Source organism: Opisthorchis viverrini (genome assembly GCF_000715545.1).
Source record: "Opisthorchis viverrini unplaced genomic scaffold opera_v5_120, whole genome shotgun sequence".
Taxonomy (NCBI): domain Eukaryota; kingdom Metazoa; phylum Platyhelminthes; class Trematoda; order Opisthorchiida; family Opisthorchiidae; genus Opisthorchis; species Opisthorchis viverrini.
In genome coordinates, this window is record NW_008751779.1 from 187,241 (window position 1) to 206,213 (window position 18,973).

Here is an 18,973-nt window from a genome sequence, read left to right on the forward strand (position 1 = left end):
TCAGAGTGATACACAAAATACGGCGTAACAGTTTCCGCGATTGTCGAGGCCGAGAGAAAGTCCAACAGCCACGAACGAAAGCACTGACAGAAGGTTACAAGTAAAGCCAAAAGCTACAGCGCACGCGTATGCGCCCCATACTCTCCAAACCTATGACTGTTGCAGCAGACGCTGTCAAACAAAAGAGTTGCTACATACAGGTGGAGTAGCAATTTGTCTCTGTTTCTCACACAAGTACCGAACGTTAGACAATGAGCTCCGGTATATACATTCTGCCAGGTACCCAGCCAACGACCTCCACTTTCGGTGGTTTGGACCTAAGAGATGATCTTACAAATGGCAGTGATTTGATCGCAAACACCATTAACGGCGGATCTACAAATCCCACTACCCTGGTGAGAAGCAATAGAGATGAGTCAATCTTACCTGTTGTGTGTAGTACATTGGACAAAACTGTCACAGACTGTGACACCGAAGCTTCCACCGCATGTGACCAATTTGCTTCAATCTTCGGGACATCGGACAGAACTGCTGATGCACCAGCCTTTTTGCCAGCCGCATTTGCTTCACTACCTTCATCCATTTTATCCGCTTCAGTACTAGACAGAGGTTCTTCGTATGCTTCTTCGAACACTTTTACCAGCGATACGCGAGATAATGTTTTACACCAGAACTTGTTCGGCTCCAATGAGTTTTCATTGCTGTCAACTCATTTGGATCCGGAAGCCCATCAGAATTTTGTGCTTACGTCTCCCCAAAACGTTCTGGCTGCCAAGCTGACGACAACAGAGAAGATATGCACTGGAGACTTGTCCATTACATACCAGAGCCCCTCATCCATTCCCTTTAAAAAGGATCCCTTGCAGGGTAACGGTCTGACAGCTGACTCGTTCACTTCACGAAACACTAGTGGGAGCAACAACCAAGTGGCTGGTGATGGGCGTCAGCTGATGGGGAATCAGTCGGTAGTGACGGGGAGTTCAGTATCGTTGGACTGCAAACAGGGGACAGAACTGAAGAGTGGATCATCCCAACTACGGTTAGTCTCTTTCGTAATTCCATCCAGAGAAGTAGGGGCAGTCAAAGCTACTCTTCCGTGTATCTCGTGTTCAGATTAGCTGCGGTGTAGTACATTTGTTTTTAACAGTAGTCTTTGGTTAGAGGATAATAAGTACCAGGGGAGCGTGCCTGGTCTCATTGTGTCCGACGAGCGTTACAACAACGTGACATGATACAACCTGTACAATTTTGAAAATTAAGCATTCTGAGTGACTCTGACGACGTATTAACAGAGTGCTGATACTCTTTATCTTACCTACCAACGTTATTTGTGGACAAGCATTGAATTGTTGCTATTACGAACTCTGATTAAGACCTGGGTTCATGAAACTTGTACTGTTTGGTCGTAGGTCAGCCCTCCGAAATAATGGTTTTGTATTATTGGTTCCCTTTTCGAACAAACGACGATCAATTACGCAGTATGTTTACCAGTTTCGCGCAAACCAGACAGGAGAAGATTAAAAGTAGGTTGAAATGAGATTTCAACTCAGGACAAGCACTTGGAATGGCTGTAGTTCGATTCGGCTTGCGGTTAAAGGGCTTCCAGTTCAACGGGATGCACCGATGCCATGATATCCTGCTAGGAGCTACAGTACTTAGGATTGATTTACACTGATGTTTGTGTCATGTTTTCAGCCCCTGTTTCTTCTGATCCGCACGGGCATTGTAAGACAGCGAGTGAGTTACATGTGACGGTGGTGCTTGCAGGCAACTAACCTTCGATATAATCTTCCAACCGTTTTGATATGTCTGCTGGATGTCTTGGTGAAAATTCTGAGATCTTGACCTATTCAACAACTGGTAGATAATGGTACTACACACAACTAGATATTCGGCTCCTTCAAGGCATATTGAACGTGGTCAGGTACTTCCGGAATTTCATGAGCATTGGTGATATCACCAACAGTTTGTATACAACGATGTCTGGTACTGTAATTCGTCACACACCCGCAAGAAATATTAACTTCTGTGCTGTTTGTAGTAGTGATTGCGAAAAATTCACTGCGCCGATGCAAAGAATTCCACGTACATAGTACAGTTTCTTGTAGCCAGGCTTGGTTACTTGCATTATGAGCAAGGTTCAGTGTTCAGGGCAGTTAATCAACACGCATGTATCGATTGTCACTCGAATAACTCGGCACCAATAATGGGATACATGCTATGGTATTCAAGTTACCGAATAAACCCATCAGGATAAAAAGTAGCGAGTAGGTCGACAAAGTTCCCGTAAAATTAGCCAAAATAACTAGTGTTAGTTTTTCTCCATTTGCATGCCACAATTTTCTAACTAGGTTGAAAACATGCAAACAGCCAGTGCCAATTTCGCCTCTGATATCTCAGCTGTTATTACTAAAGAGGGTGAAAGAAATACGGAACTTCATGAATGGTTTTTGAATGTACAGTAACAGAAGCAAGCTGGTACCCATTATATACCTTTTTATATTTGTAGGTTCAGGTGTTTTGTGAGAGTCCTCGACAAAATCCTCAGTACGGAAAAGCTGTACATCATTCATCTACTGTTAGCAATATTGCATCCGTTTTCCTCCGTGTTAACGGATGACGACAAATCCCTCTACAACAAGCACAACCTCTGTGCCCACATATCAGTGGCCGATCGTCCAGCTGCAGCAGCCTTTCGATGCCTAACTACCATGCCATCAGAAGGAAGCACGAGGGCTGGGATACCGCCAAGTTGCCCAAGCCTAGACAAAGGAAGTCGAGAGGCAGAGATCCGGTTTGAGCCACGGACCTTCCAGCCAGTGAATTCGTACTCTAACCACTGAGCCATCTTGCACCCCGTACCAGTGGTCATCTTCATCTTGATATAGCCCTTCAGGTTCGAATCAACATCTCCCATTCATAGAGTTCTCAGATTGCTGGTGGAAACAACAGTAAAGTATGGGTCTGCGCAAATTCTTCTCCCCAAAAATTTAGGAGAATAATTGGGTGTTTTATTGTAGTACGTCATAATTTACGTAAGACCTTCGGCCAACCTACCGGATGTCGGCGCTTTCATACAGGAATTCTGTTATAACTTGCTGGGAGTGAACAGTTTCACGTCTAATTACGTCTAAGCATTTAACTGGTGAATTCGCCTAACAAAGACTATAATTAATCCGTCATCCTATTAGTTCTGATGGTGTGGGGTCTAGTTTCCTTTTCTATTGTCTTTCCTAGTCGTAGGTTAAACCAACCAGTGCTTAATGTTACCTCCAACTACGGAACACTCGTCCTACCTTCCCGTATGAGTTTCAGGCCTCCGACCGTGCTGTTTGTAAGCCTGAAGTGTAGGACGGTCAACTGAAAGTATTCAGTTTTTCTCAGTAATGGTTTCAGTGCGCAAAGGTGTCAATACTCAAAGAGTTTTTTTACCATGCCGGGTCAGAGATTGGTGGGAAACCGTTCGAATAATGTTTCGTATCAAGCTTATTTCCGCCTGATTATCCAGTTCCAGAAACTGAGCTTGGTTTGTAAAAGTCATGATATTCGGCAGCGGTTGGGGCTCTCCTGAGGTGTACTTCAGTAAAATGGGCACAGTGAATCTTGCAGCGCTCAGTAATTTTGCCAATAAAATGAATCGAGACCTACTGGGAATCAGCTGACCAGTTTTATAGAGTCTGTCTTGCGAATGACACAAAACTTACCTTTCCCGTAATAGGAGTAAAATGTTGACTTATCTATTCGCAAAAAGAGCTTGGACAGAAGGAGCAACAAGGGTGAATCGTCCTCAAATGTGCTAATTCGGCAAGGTTATCGGTTTGAAAGCTCTTGCATTAACATGATGTTGCATGTTCAGTAAATGCGTTAGAACAGAGCTAGCAGTCGTACTCTGTTGTTCGTCCAGGATGGTATTCGCGAAATGTTCAGGTATTCAGCAGGGAGGTTGTCTCATTATTTGTCTACAGGAGTAAGCATACTGATAGGTGTACATCTATGTGCGCTTACGTGGTGGATGCAATTCACATCTGGTCTGATTAGTGGGCTGCTTGTAAAGGACATATTTAGAAGCCCTGTAAAGAATTTTTCGAAAGGTATTTGCGAGCTTCTTATTAGCAATTCACTAGTTGGATCATCTTTGTTAGGCAGGCACAATCAAACCGGTTTTCCTGATATATTACGCAGTTCCCTGTGAGCGAACGTTTTTTTTGAGGGAAATGTTGCACATTATTTGCAAACATGGTGTGGTCAAAGTAATGCTTACAAAAGTTTATCTCCCTTCTTTATTCACATATGATCACAACACTTGCATGTAACTAGCCCAATATATCAATATACGTCTCAGTTAGCCGGAATCAGGCCTATACAGTGGGCTTTCCAAATGATGCTGGAGTTACCGATACGTAAGTGAGTGCATCTTGGGTGGTTGATTACAAAAGGCGACAGAGGAGGACATTCTCCTCTCTAAACGGTGGTGGTTTGCTGAGAAACGGGAGACCTAGAGGTATACCGGTGGTTGAAGTGTGAGGTACTTGACCAAAGGCTCTTGGTTCGAAGCTAACCCATTCTGCCTTTCTGGACTTGTGCAATTAGACATCTTGTTGGTTACTGTGTTTCCATCGGTTGACTTCGGGTTGTCCACCGAAAAGGTGTATTATCTGCACTAATTTTTTTTACTAATGTGAATGACACACAAGTAGCTGTTCAAACCTTGAAACCGATCCTTGGGTTTTCGTGTAGTGGGATTTGGTAAGCATGGGCTAGGGCAAGGGTCTCCAAAACGCACACGGTACACACCATTGCATGTCTTTTCAAGCCTCGCACAGATTGACCGCTTCATGTTCCTCTGGGAATCCCAGTGAAAAGTTTTGCATTAGATCTGTCACGTGTAGTCCATCTGTTCCTTGTTATGGAAATATCTGGTTCTTTGTTGCAGCGAATCAACACTGGAGCCAGCCTATTTCAATGCGGCAACAACATTCACAGTATTTCCCAACTACAACATCCTTTCCGGCCGGAACAACGGTCTCCTCCTCGACGTAGACGGTGGAACCTCGAAACCAGAATCCGCGGTGAAACAGACATACTCTAGGCATGAGCAGCGTTTCGGACATCATGCCACAAGGAGCTCTTCTCGGGCTGTTAACGGATCATCCCGTGGTACGAAATTCAGTCAATCAAAAAGAAAAGATTCTTCTGATGAACCAAATCCTTACGACACCACGCAGACTTACAGCACCGGCGCATGCAGTTCACTCTCTCGTTCTTCTTACATGTGTCGTAAATGCAGAGCCCATGGAAAACTGCTTCCAGTTAAACAGCACAAGAGGAACTGTCCATTTCGTAGCTGTAGTTGTGCTGTGTGTTCACTGGTCAATCGAGGTCGTCAGATCGTAGCCAAACAGATCGCGCTTTACCGTGATCAAAAGACCCACTCGCTGGCTACCACTAGTCTGATACGTCAGCAGACTATGCTACGTAGCCTCGATCCGCTGGACAAATTTCGAGCGGTAGACGGTTACGCATTTAAACCGCTGAAGAATCCACACACCGGACTGGATGGATCTGGTGAAGATGAGGGGCCACATTGCCGTCGTTGTCGGAATCACGGTCGGAGTAACCCTTGGAAAGGACATAAGAAGACATGTCCCTACAGGTGTTGCACTTGTCAACAATGTATTTTAATTTCTCTAAGGAAATCAAACGAAAAGGATTTAAGTGAGTTCTTAGCCTCTTTAAAACAGCTTGGTCAACTTGTTTTCCTAAGTCGCCCATTATTTTTTTAGACACCCTAAGCAAAGTCAGTGTGGCTAACCACCCCTCAGGCTTGAGGTTTAGGTGCAAAAATGGTCCTGGACAACAACTATCCGAAACGCTAAAGTTTGCATTCTGAGGTTTTCCGTTGTTCGACGCTTCTGGTGAAAGGCGAGCACAAGGCAATATTTCACCACACAGCATACCGGCACAAAAAGTCATGATGTGTAATGGGTTGCCCATGTTGGATGGAAATACGCTCTTTTCGTGCTCTTTGGGACAATGAAACTAGGTTTGGTCTTCAGCCATCGATTGATTCTTATCAAAACTGCACTTGTGCGCCAGAAAACTGAACCCAACTTTTTTCGGGCAAGTTTCAGTTCTATATCTGTGACTTACATTGACTGTCCACCAGTTGTTCTTCGAGAATAGCCTTAAGAGACTCTTCGAAACTTTTTAGCCTTTGACATGTATGTTGGTCGTTTTGAAGATTTAGGTAAGCCTTCCTCACGTGTGCGTGATGCTGTCACGTGAAGAAAAGCGAGGCTGTAATGGGGAGCAGTAGAAATGTGGTTAGTCTTACAGCTAATCATGATCACCTAGTGTGGTTTTTCCTTTCATCCAGTTGTCTACTAAAGCATATAATCCAGATTTGCCAATATTATGGTAGACGCCGTCCATGTGCATCTTCGCAGTCCCCGGGAAGGCCTGAGTGCACGTGCCACTAGCGGACTCTTGCGTTCCTTAAAATACGTCCCTTAAGCAATAGATGTTTCAGCTTTGTTCACCATGCTTCTTGTATCTAGTGGTACTTTTTTTGTTATTTTCTTAAAAGTGAAATTAACTGAAACCCACGTTTAGACATTGGTTTCAAAATCTATAATGACTGGGGTAATTAGGACGATACCATTCTTATCGGCTAGCGCTACTCTTATCTATTACCTTTCCTGTATCGTGTTTAGAGGATAACTTTCTTTAGTGAAGTTGATGAAATATATCCTATCTGTCGAAAAACGCTACATTTCCGAGATCGAGAACCTCACACTATTTCTAAAAACCCTCAGCATAATTTTGTTCCCCTCTTCTGAAACAACACTTTATATGAGCTGCAAAGTATTCCCCGCAAGAATGGGCAGAGTGAATGGACAGAGTAATATGCCTCTCCTTGATGCGCTCATCCTATGGAAGGACAGCTTGGAGAATTGTCCCACACTCATAGGCGCTCTGTAGGTCTTGACTGGCTGTCCACAATAAGAATTTTCTAGCATATAAGGGAATGTCATGGATTCTATTTGTCCTGGTTTTACTGCACATTCAATGTATGTAGGGTAAGGATGTGACTGTATCTTCGATAAGATAAAATGAGGCGATGAGCTGAAGGTCACCAGTGAAGGGGGAAGCGCCGCTAAAAGTGTTACTGTAGGGAAGTAGCAGCGTAGACTGGTGTAGGTATGCAGTTTGTTCTAAGGCTCCTAGAACAGCAGCCGATTACAAAATTTCTGTGTTTATGTCGTTGTGCACTGGTGTCATTATCATCACGCCTAGTCTGAATTGTCGGATGGTAATTATTTGTGGATCTTTTAGAGCAGCTAAACTCACAGGTAAACAGAGAGCGTTACTTTGCTACAGTCTAGTTGATGGTGAGAACCGAGTTTTTGAAACAATTGGGATGGTGGTATTCCGTTCGTTTGACTTAGTGAGACTAACTCAAAGAAGTCTCGTGACAGCTGTATCCAGTTCAACGAGGCAGGAAGCAACACTTGTGTACTGTCACTAGTAAGAATACTTATTAGGTTGAGCCTTGACACAGTTAAGAAAACCGTTTACTGTGGTGTTCTGAAAGCCCCACCTACAACATAAGAACTCATGACGCATCAGTTTTGCAATTCTGGAGGCCGCCCATCCTTAATTAGCTTTTTATGGTTCTCGTAAGACAGTGGGGCTTGAATTCCGAAACAGTTGTTGCGCTAGTTATATTGCGTTGTGAAATTTGGACTTGTCCGTCAAACAGAAAATCGGTCAGCTGTCGTTGAAAAATTCCTGGAGTATTATCTAGGAAGCAGTAATTCGCAGCTGTTTAGCGGAAAATGCCGGATGCGGAAAAAGCGAGTATTACCGACCTTGCACTGAAAACAAACAAGTTGCACCTGTTGCCAGAAAAAAAATTTCTTGCAGGTTTCTTAGCAAATTCTCCAAAAGTTGGAATCAAAGGACAGTGAGCATTTAATTCATTCATAGAGCTCTTTCCATCTTCGGGCTTTTGATGTGTGGTGCGCAACATAGCGAATGGTCCGTGCATATCACACTGGCATCTAATCCGAGGGACAACAGTGGTCAGGTTTGAAACACGCATTCAGAATATATCTGACTAGATTAGTTTCCTCATCAATCTGGTGAATTTACACTCATGAGATTTTAAACTTTCTTGATCTCAGGTGGTGACAACTCGCATGCTGCAACTCGGTTTTCCGAGGTCACTTGTCGATAATCCTACTTCTAACACAAGGACAAAGTGATTATCGATCACATACTACATTTGCCTTTGAAGCTGCTTGACAATACACAAATGAATAGCCATCAACCTTTGGGTTGCATGCTTGTCGAGAACAGACACCGCTGTACTATCTGGCTGGCCTTAGTCGACAAGGTTCGTCCAAAAAACCATGAGAAAAACCAAAATACCATTCGTGTTTGTTACCACAATTCCAGTCGTAGAGGTTACATTCAGTTGATATCCGTTTAACAGATGATAGATACAACTGAAAAACACACTGGGAGTTTATGAAAAAGAGCTTTGACCAGCTGGTCTGAAGATGCTGAAAGATATTCGAATAGGTGTGACAAGATAAACCACCTCGTCATTTTCGTTCCAAATCAGCTACCTACTCAGTTTGGAAGCCATATATGTTGCGGTTGTGTACCACACTGGGTCCCTGCGTAGAAGGAAAGCAGAACAAATTTTAACACTTCCACGGGACGAAGCAAAAACCAGCTCCCATTGCTGTAAGGCTAGAACCATCAGGTTGTCCCGTTCTCTCCTCATATCTGCGAACAGCACCACTAGATTTTCCAATATCTGAAAGCATGTTTCAGTTTTTTCAGCCATTCACCGTTGCTGATTGGCTTAGTTACTAACCTGGGAAGGCTTCCAATTCAGGTGCAAGTATATGTTATGCAATGAAGCGTGAAAAATATGTCAATATGTCGAGTAGACGTATCAAAGATAAACGAGAAGCGAAAGTAGTTCTGAACTACAGAATACAAAATATCGTGGGTTTTAATGGCCCTGTATCAAAACCTTCGGCCTTGGTCCGAATCTCGTGTCATCTGGAGCCAGCGACAGAGGCTCAGAAACATTTCATATCGAAACCACAAACAGGTAGAGGTGTTTCAGACGTAATATCTGTAGAAAAACAGTTCCAGTGGAGTACTACGAATTGGATTACAGTTTCAGTTTACTAACTCATCACCTCCATAGTAGCTAGTGCTATCTAGTGCCTTAAATAGAACAGAAAGGAAATTTTCAAAGGAACGAAGCAGCGGTTCAGGCTTCCTTTCTCTTTGTCAACCCTTGAAGTTGATAAACTATCACTTTTTTGTCCTTGTGTTAACATGAGTGGGACCCACTGGAGAGGACCAACACATTAACCCAGTTACCAATGGGAATAAAACCAAAGCTGATTTGCGAGTTGTTTTGAAGAACAAATACTTTGACACACTTAAAAGGATCAAAATCTCGGGACGTGATGACACCATAGGCCGTTCTGCGACTGCTGCATGCCAGTTGATCAGTGTACTATTCGTGTAGACTGTGAGGCTAATTTGCTCTGACATGTGGCGTTTTTGACAAAATATTATTTAAATGCATCCACGAGGAACAGCGTTATGGTGACAAGCATGGATACTAAATTTAACTGGTGTCCTGTATAGTACTACTAATAATATTGACAATAATGACAAAACTCATAATCCTTCCAGATCTCGTTATGTTGCTTCCCAGGATGTCCGACAAATCCAAAAAAGTCTCGTCTCGTCTATGATTTTCTGTGCCCATCATTCATGTTCGAAAATCACACCACCCCTGCATCCCTCATCTTCTCTGATTTGTAGAAGGGGAAAATATCTGTGAGCACGAACATGTTTCAGGATTTTGGGAAGTGCATTCATATTTTGATGTGAATTTCGTAGCTCGTTTAGTTTGCGGTATTATATACATTATTCTACACATAACATCTTTGATGCAGTTTTGGGTGTTATCTTGGTAGCGGAAATTGTGGTGTGTAATAGATGTAAAGAACTGAGCGACTTGGTTCGCATGTAGAGAAATCCTTGTGAGGATGAGTTTGATACCCGACTGTTTACTGTTGGATAGATTGGATAGATTGTCATTTAGCATTCTCACTAAAACAAGATGATACGTCTTTACAGTTTGCTTCTTACCCTTGAGAGTTGGAAGTAGTTATCCTCAACCATAAAGCCTAGTTCTCTTCCTCGTTTGCAAATATAATTGGATTTACTCGTCCGTGAAGCTGACCGCCAGTAATGTGGAGGCTGGAGACTTAGCTAGTGAATGAAACTATGGATTATGAGAAGTTCCTGGCTATATCCTCCCGCTGAGTGTCACATCATTTTCAACAGCTCAGTCAGCTGTTACACATTCAATCGGATAGGAAGTGAGGACTTCTGGCTTTCGGGTACTGAGCCGGATGATGCGCCTTAAGCAAGCCCAAAGAAATCTGGCATCGTCTAATCACCTACCCTCACAAGACAACCACAAACTGAATCCATAATAGTATCAGCAGGAAAAGTAGGAAGTTGGTGCCACAAGCACGAAAACCAGATAATCATGGGCATGGTGCGTCTGGGTGGACGGATTGTGGTGATCTTCTTGTAGTGTCAATTTTGGTCGACGAAGAAAGCAACAGTTCCTCTATGTAGACGTCAAAGCTCTGTGGTCACACAGATTATTCAAGAAGGCATCTATCAAAGACCATAACTCTCTTACAATGGGAGAGTCAGCATCAAATTGAACCATCACGATCAAGGAGCTATGTTGCTTCTACTGAAATTGGTCGGTTCTTTCGGGCTGGATGGGTGTACCGTATGATGCCTGATGATGAATTGAACTATTGAGTGAATCAGCTCCCGTGTGGGAGAACTCCTCCTGAGGCAGAACAGCGATATAGGTACACAGGAAGTATATTATCATCTATAAAGCTTCCATCTTCTCGAGCATGTGATGGCGGATGCCATTTTTTAGGGCTAATGTGATCTTATCTTCAGGCAGACGTCAATGAATTCGATAACAGTAATGAGTTGTTTTCTGTGTCATAAACTAGTTCGTAGTGATGTCACAGCGCTGAACAGGCAGGAATACATTTACTGTTATTTCCAAGTGGATCACTGACGAGAAACTAAAGTAGTCTTCTTTTATGTTCCAGGGGAAGTCGTCCAAGAATTTAACTCAGAGCGAACCGAAAAACGTGAACCAGCGAACAAGGCGGATGCAGATAGCCTTAATAAATGTATTGGAACCTTCAAAGACGAGGTCAACCACGAGATCAATCCGAACTCCAACCATTATTTTCACTCTTTGGGTGGAGCCGTGTCTTTATCTTCCTTGGGTCTGAAGCGCCCGCACCCATTTTTCCCCTACCCATATCTGTCCAGACTAACAGAGGTTTACAGTGGGAACAAGAACGTAACATCACCTCGAATGAATTCCGTACCTTTGTCGAAACCCAACGATACAATGTGTTTGCCTCCAATTTTATCCCATCCTTTCTCGATGACTAGCCAATTCACCGGCCAAACGCTTTGTCCCAATTACAACACAACCAACTATGGATATAGATTCAACCTTTTTGGACAACCAAGCAACTACCCGCTGGATATTGCCTCTGGGCCATTTCAATCCAAAATGCATCTCGATCAAACAAACATAAAAATTAAGCAAAATGATGAAGAACCGAGAGAACATTTTGCACAACGATCTAGCCATGTTCCGCGAAGCAGCACTCTGGATTTTGCAAGAGGAGTGGCTGGCGTACTTTTGGATACGATGGCCCATGCAGAAGTTAATAATGTGGGGACATCCGCTTTCCCAATAAGCAACGAAGTAGACAACATTAACTTCATTCAACCATCAGTTTTTGCTTCACCGTTCTTGCTTGAAGGTAAATCAGCACACGGACGGTGTCTTCCCTACGCGGACTATGAACAACAGATCTACTTCCCAGGCACAGGACAACAAACTTCAGGATTCGGAAACAGCGGCGACGTTTCGTCAAAGCCACTGGAGCAGCCGGACCAAACCTGTTGCTCCACACAGACACAGCCATCTCATCAGGCTTTCACTGGGATTGACGGATCATCCGGTTTATGGGCCAGTGCGTCTTTCAGCGCTGATGTCTGTTGTTCTACTGCTCCCAACGTGCTAACCAACGTAACCAACGAGTCTATGTTTCGAAGTTTGGTCGAGTCGGTGACTCAGCAGCATACACCGATTTGCACGTCGTTGGACGCGCAAAGTGTCGATCAGCCGGAATCGATTAGTCAGAACCTTAATCCTAAAGAGACGAACCATCCCCACGTTGGATCTGTGTGCAGTGCAAGGGCACAGCAAGCCGCCGCAATTGCGGCTGCAGCAGCAGCGGCTGTTGCCCTTCAACAGAATCACCAGCAACAGGGACATCATGAACAAGAATCACAGTACAAGTGTACTGTTCATCCGTATGCTGAAGCCTCAGACAGAGTGCTCACATTTGATGCAAATAGCTTGCTACCTGTTTCGACTTCATTCGCAAACTCAAGATGTGATATGGACGGTGCTTCGATAGCTCCATCTGTGAGCGAGCACGTTGGATTTTCTTATCCTCTAGGATCACAAGTCTCAAACGAGGCTGCTCATCAAAGGTCAGCAGCACCGAAGGCGAGTCCTACTGAATGTCCTATGCTAGATCCCCCTTGCACGAGAGAGTGCTCCATGAACTATGTTTGTTGTGATCCGGAGCGGATGAGTAGTTCATCGAGTCCGGGTACAATGACGCAACGAAATGAGGCGAAATCAGAGTACTTATCAAGCGCTGAGGTCAGTGCTGATCAAGAAAACGGCAGGTTTGCTGTCAAAGTTTCGAAACATCTCACGTCTACACCACTCTATGGAAGTGAGAAACCTTGGGATGTGCCGTGTACGGCCGCGCATAGCGACAGCTGGCAGCCTAGCACAGGTCAAAATATCTACAAAGCTGACGAAGACAAACAGTCGGGCTACGCGAACAGATCGGCGTTATTCAACACACTATCTAACCATAAACAACTAGGAATGCATTCACTAGGACCTCAGAAGAACTCTGAAACCGAAACCGCACAGGTACGTCCTTCAGAACATGCTCACTCCTACGATAACAACAACAGCTCTTGCTTTTTGTCATCTGAGCCATCGGCACATTCAAAAGTGGACAATTGTTATGTTACCATGCCTCACACCAGCAGGAATCCTCTCTCATATACTCAGACAACGAAAACGGTTGTTCGAAATTTCAATACTGTCTCGGTTGCTTGTGCTCCGTGGAGCAATTCAACCGCACATCATCACGAAATGTTTGTGAGCGAGGAATCGAAACCGACCGGAACACCTGGGATCAGCACTTGGTTGCACGCTTCTCCATGAATAGTAAGTCGAATGGCAGGTTATATCATTTTTGTTTAAATACCTCTATTCCATGAGATCAGGCAAACATTTTCCGGCCTTCGAAACAAGATGATTTGATTTTTTTACGCTGTCATGTAGCCAGAATAATAGTGGCATTCTTTTGGCATTCAGTGTGATTGAGTCTCGGTCCAAGAACCATTCTGAAGCAAATACGGGGGGAAGACAAAGTAATCAATGCAATTAGCAGCTGAAAACTCTGAATTAAGCTGAAAGCCGAACATTACCGTTTCCATCTTTGTATTCATTTAATGGGATATCGGTTATTCCCTTTAAAGCACTATGCTCTCCTGGATTTAACTATTAACGACCCGGTAATTTTGTTGTGGCCTTTATTAGTATAGCCACTTGGAACCGACTGTTTTCCTTTCAGGCGAAACTGTCCACAAGAGTGAGACCGTATTCAGTTTGTTTCTGTATGATTCGTCAAACGGTCATAACGTGCGCAACAATGAGCGTACCTGGTGTGTTATTTCGGGTAATTTCTCCAGAAGAGTATAAAGGTAGTTGCTAAAATCCCGGTATGAATACATGCGCATCTAAATCCACTTGTGACCTGTTTCCTAATATGCCCTATACACCTAATGAAACGAACATCATTCTATCCCCAACACGAAGGTGTTTTTTATTTGCGCAAGTCTGTGACACTTGTTTATGTTTCAGGGCTGCTACAGAGCTTAGGAAAACACTAGAGCTGGCACGTGTTGCGTCGTCCGAAAACCGCTTTCCACGGCAGCGAACGGAACAATGTTGATCTCTTCCTGCACCGCTTTCTCCTGCTTCCCCCTACAGTTTTGCGACGAATAGATTAGTTTTCTGCCTATTCACGTCCTACCACCCTCCACTTTCTATTAGGCTCAGTGGACACCCACACTCACGTCCCAGCTTGCCTTGGACACGCCTTGCACCGGTTGGCTGAAAAATATTTTTGGCCGAAAATTGTGTCGCTGTTAGACAGGACGGTACATGGACAGAGAGCCGTTTGTTTTTACAGTAAACACTAGGCACACGAAAAATTTGAAATGAAGCTGCAATCAACCATCTAAGTTAATAGAAATTTTCTCTTCAAATTCTTGCTGTTTGTTGTTAAAATGGAGATCACAACTGCTGTATATAGAACCATACGTTCCGTCAAGATTGACGCCTATAAGGGAAAATGCTGGGACCTATCCTAAACAAGAGTGCTTAGGGAATAAATTGGTGCAAAGTTATGTTAGATGAACCGGAAATGAGTTGCTACCACTGAGTGGAGTGCTGATGTGCTGACGAGTGCTACTGACGTGGAGATCCTTAGTAGGAGCCCGCCATTTGCATTTCGACTGTTTCCGACTAAGTTTGAGCAACGTGGCAGTATTTCAGAGTTTGTTACGACTGAATGTTTTGGTGACACAAGGACTGACAGTTTGGTTTGATTTTTCTACTCACATCTACATAAATCTCATATGCTGATCTTCGGTGTTCGATTGCTTATGTAATCCATAGGGACCGATGAAGCATTCTGACAATATATACCACAAGCTTTCTACGATAGTAGCTTGCCAAGAGAATATTTCATCTATTTGCACAGTTGCCTAAGTGACTACATTGCTTTACCCAATTCCTGAGGGAGTAAGTGAATTCCAGTTTGATCGTTTCAATAGATTTACCCGGATCTGCAGTGGTAATTTCATACCGGTAAGAAATTCTCCCTTCGTGAGCTAAAAAAGCACGATCACATCAGTTTGCCTACACGTCTAAAGCAAGTAAGTGAAGATTTCGCAAATTTCTAGTACAAAGGAACCAAGTTGATCAGGAAAATTTGGTCCAAATCAGCCACCAGTGACGAAAGACAACAAACCTTGGGGGTTCCTCAAAGAATCCAATAAATATTGAATGAAAGGTTGAGTGTTTCAACAGCTTTTTCATCCAAATCTGTGAATCCCAACATCGAATATTTGGTGCCTCGTAGTGCTTCAATACCCGTCTTAGGAAGAAGAGAAGTTGAGACGTCTCCTAATAATGCTTACGGAATAAAGCATACCTTGTTGCCCGCATCTTTTCTAGGAATGATTACTGAAGTGAGCGATATTCCAAAATCAAGAAATCATATCTGCCAAACTAATTCTCGCTTCTTCGTTAACGTTTTATTAGGCTTTCCAGGCGCTTTGTCGTTCTAAGACATCCTTGATTCTAGTCTGTGCCTACTTGCTAGGGTTACTACTTTAACAACGGAAACTTAAACTAGAAACGGGCGGGATTGTTAGAGGCATCGAATCTTTTACGCAACGTAGATTAGTCATATTTTACATAGGCATTGTCTTTTGCTGCTGTAGCAGCTGACCACATCTGTTACTCATCCCAAAGAAAACACGATGTTCAAGGCACCGTTTGTTTGCAGAAACCTGGAAAAACCAGCCGAAGAACGATATTTAGTTGGGAGCTATTATTTCTAGCTGCTTTTTCTAGCCACCCATTTCGGGTTTTTAAAGCCCATGTGCTGAGGGCCGGACCTAATGCCCACACGCTTCAACCGGCATATAGAATTAAGTTCGCTGGGTCATTCAGTTGTACTTCATCCCATCTAACCACGAAACAAAACTGGAAAATAAACCGAGTCATAAATCGCACCAGAATGCTCAGTATTTGATTGCGGTTGTTTCTGAACAGTCTACGATCTGTAGATTTCGAGTTGCATACATTCTCATTGGGCACCAAAGTTGCATACGCCATGAGAACTTTACATTATCGAGTTATGCAAAGGGCACAGAACCGGCAGCTTGCTGCTATGTGAAAAACGGATCCGATAGTTTCGATTCAGAGTATTTTACTGGATCACAAAAAACGCTGCTACTCCACTTCTATCAAACTTGAATTCGATGGAGATTCGAGCTCAGTTTTAGTTTGCTGTTGGCCTTTCGGGCCACATTTGAAATCTGTGTTCGGTCACCATTCTTTCAATTTTTTCTCTCTAGTACAGTGCCACCACATTGCCCGACAGTAGAAAAACTGAACCAAACGCCAAACTGGTATTCAGTTGATCGATTAGTTTACAGCCTTTGTCATTGTTGACCTCGACCATCAAAACAAAGTGTCAACGATATGGCCGTCTCAGATTACGTCCCACATGATACCTTCTAGTCGAATTCAAATTCGATCATTTTGATGTATGTTGCACCTGTTCGAGCGTGCGATGAACACATGCATGTACAGTGGATGAACTGTTCGTGTCGTAGCTGACATCAGGGTTATTAATTTCACGCTGACCAAGAATCTTGGGGACCTTTCTGTTCGTGAAACGTGGGTGGACGTACCAGTGTCTTGGACGCGTTTGAACAAGTGACCAAGGTTGTAGAATGGGTACATTCTACCCAGATGCTACGTATGTGGTGTCCTGGTCGCTCATGCTGGCTTGCGCATTTGTGATGCGCCTATGGGGATCAGAACAAACAAACAAAAACACGCGTTGAACAATTTAGTCACACTCACCCACCCATCTGAACCAGCTGTGTCCAAGTGGTGATCTTGCATCATACGCGCACCGCCGTTACGACTGACATCCGACCTGGGATCCTCCCAGTACTGTGTATCGACTCTTACCATGACAGCATTGCATTTTTGCGGGGCGGCGTTAGAACAGCTGCTGTCCCCGATGTGTGTAGGTGGGGAGCAGAGACTAAAATCACATCCGGGGGGAGCTACGCTGGGATTTTCATTGAACGTTGACAAATTGCTCCCTTGAAACTGATCAGAGACGCGATGTTCCAAGTCGGGTTATCCACGTTATGATTACCGTGCGTGATATGTCTTACACTGCCTAATAAATAGCCATCAAAATTAGGTGGGTGAAACATCTGCTGATAGCTACTGGTAAACGGCCCCAGTGAAAGTGCGTTGTAGGGATAGTTCGAAGGCATTGGGCACGTATGCCTCACAGTACGATAGTGTTTGAAACACTGGATACCCTGGCCAAACCATCTTGTGAAAAACGCTTCATATTCGCTTCATATCTTGTGAAGATATTTTGGGCGGTGTAACTGGGTAGTGAGCCACTTGAAGCCACACCATGCTTTACTGTAACCAGCTGTTACTGAGTGAACAGTACTGTACTGATAACCATCCGAATGCAGGTAAATAAACGCTCCCAGTCATGATTTCAGCGGTGGAAGATTCACTCCTCAAACGCGTCAGCTACCCGTTTTGCTTGCGACGGTCGCTCTCGGTTGGGAGCAGCGTGAGATTCGGAACCTACGAAGGATTTGATTGTTGTCAAGACAGGTCTAGAATTCGTAATGTATATTCTCTAAGGTCTAGCATTCATTCAGCTGATTGTGGTAATCGTTTGGTCAGTTCATGGATAGTCTTGTTCAGGGAGTCTTTCCTCCCTGTTAGAATTGGTCAGCTGTCCGCTGGTGTGATCTTGTCCAACAAGAATAATATGAGGACACGTGGTCCTTAGACATACGGTACCAAGCAGGTTCACACCTTCCTGGTGTGTATCAGCAAGAAAAAAGGACTCGCGTCCAGCTCAGATTTTCCGGAAAAGTTTTGAGCTGATTGAGAATTCATCGTTTTAGAAGAGCTTGGTAAACTATCGGTAGTTTTTAACTGAGTAAGGTTTCGATTTTGACCCAAAACTTCATCAGGCCGATTGAACGGTTCGTCAAAGTTTATGGCAGACGGTGAACCGATCAGTAAGGCGTCTTCATATGAAGTCTTTCGTCCTAGGTCTAAGGTGACTGCTGTAATCTAACAACCGTCGAAGTGCTGATAACGAAGCCCACCCTCGTTGACAACGCATTCCAACCAGGCTGCGGCGTCATTACACGTATAGCCGGTTTCTTGCTGCTGCAAACAACGGTTATGGGTGGGACAAAATCGGGTGCTTAAATTTACACCAGACTTGGTTTGCTTCAATGAGGGTAGCAACGTGATCGATACAAGGTCACACAGGTTGGTGTGATATAGTTGGAAAATTTCAGAGTGGTGCAATGACTTTTTTTCAGGAAAGATGTCTCAACCATTCGGGTAACATAGCCCGGTGGCAGTGTTTTGTGTCAGCCGGGCGATTTGTGGTTATGCTATTTGCCTGACCTATGGTATTCTAGTTTGTTTCTGGGAGTAATGAGCTGCTTCTACATGCATCGGAAAAGTTGCTGATCGAAGCCACTGCCCAAATGGCAACTCTTTTTTCCTGTGGTCTTAACAGATGAGTTCATTTGACTGACTTTTACCGTGACTTTTCTGTGATGAACCGCGGTTGATGTTAAAAAATTCCTACCTCCACAGATTTCTTTTTTTTCAGAACATCCCCAATAAAGGGTTGTTCCGCACTGTAGTTTTACAACATTCAGCACCACACCACAAGGCTTCGGTCGCTGAAACCGGGACCGCCATTGAGCATTACCCGAAGCTGTACAGTTGTTACCTTTGGGAAGAAGTGATCTGAGTGCCCGGTCACCGTGACTAGCAAAACTGGGTTGAGTTGTAACTTTTTAAAACAACGAATCTTTGTGAACGCAACTTGACAGATTG

General features: G+C 43.9%; 1 protein-coding gene across 1 annotated transcript; it reads left to right on the forward strand.

Moving 5' to 3' along the window:
* Positions 1-251: 251 nt before the first annotated feature.
* T265_06110 (hypothetical protein) lies at positions 252-13,423 on the forward strand (the record flags this gene model as incomplete). The annotated part of the gene is made up of 3 exons (XM_009171296.1): positions 252-1,039; positions 4,934-5,715; positions 11,193-13,423. 3 exons carry the CDS (start codon positions 252-254, stop codon positions 13,421-13,423), a joined length of 3,801 nt encoding a protein of 1,266 aa, XP_009169560.1.
* Positions 13,424-18,973: the final 5,550 nt, after the last annotated feature.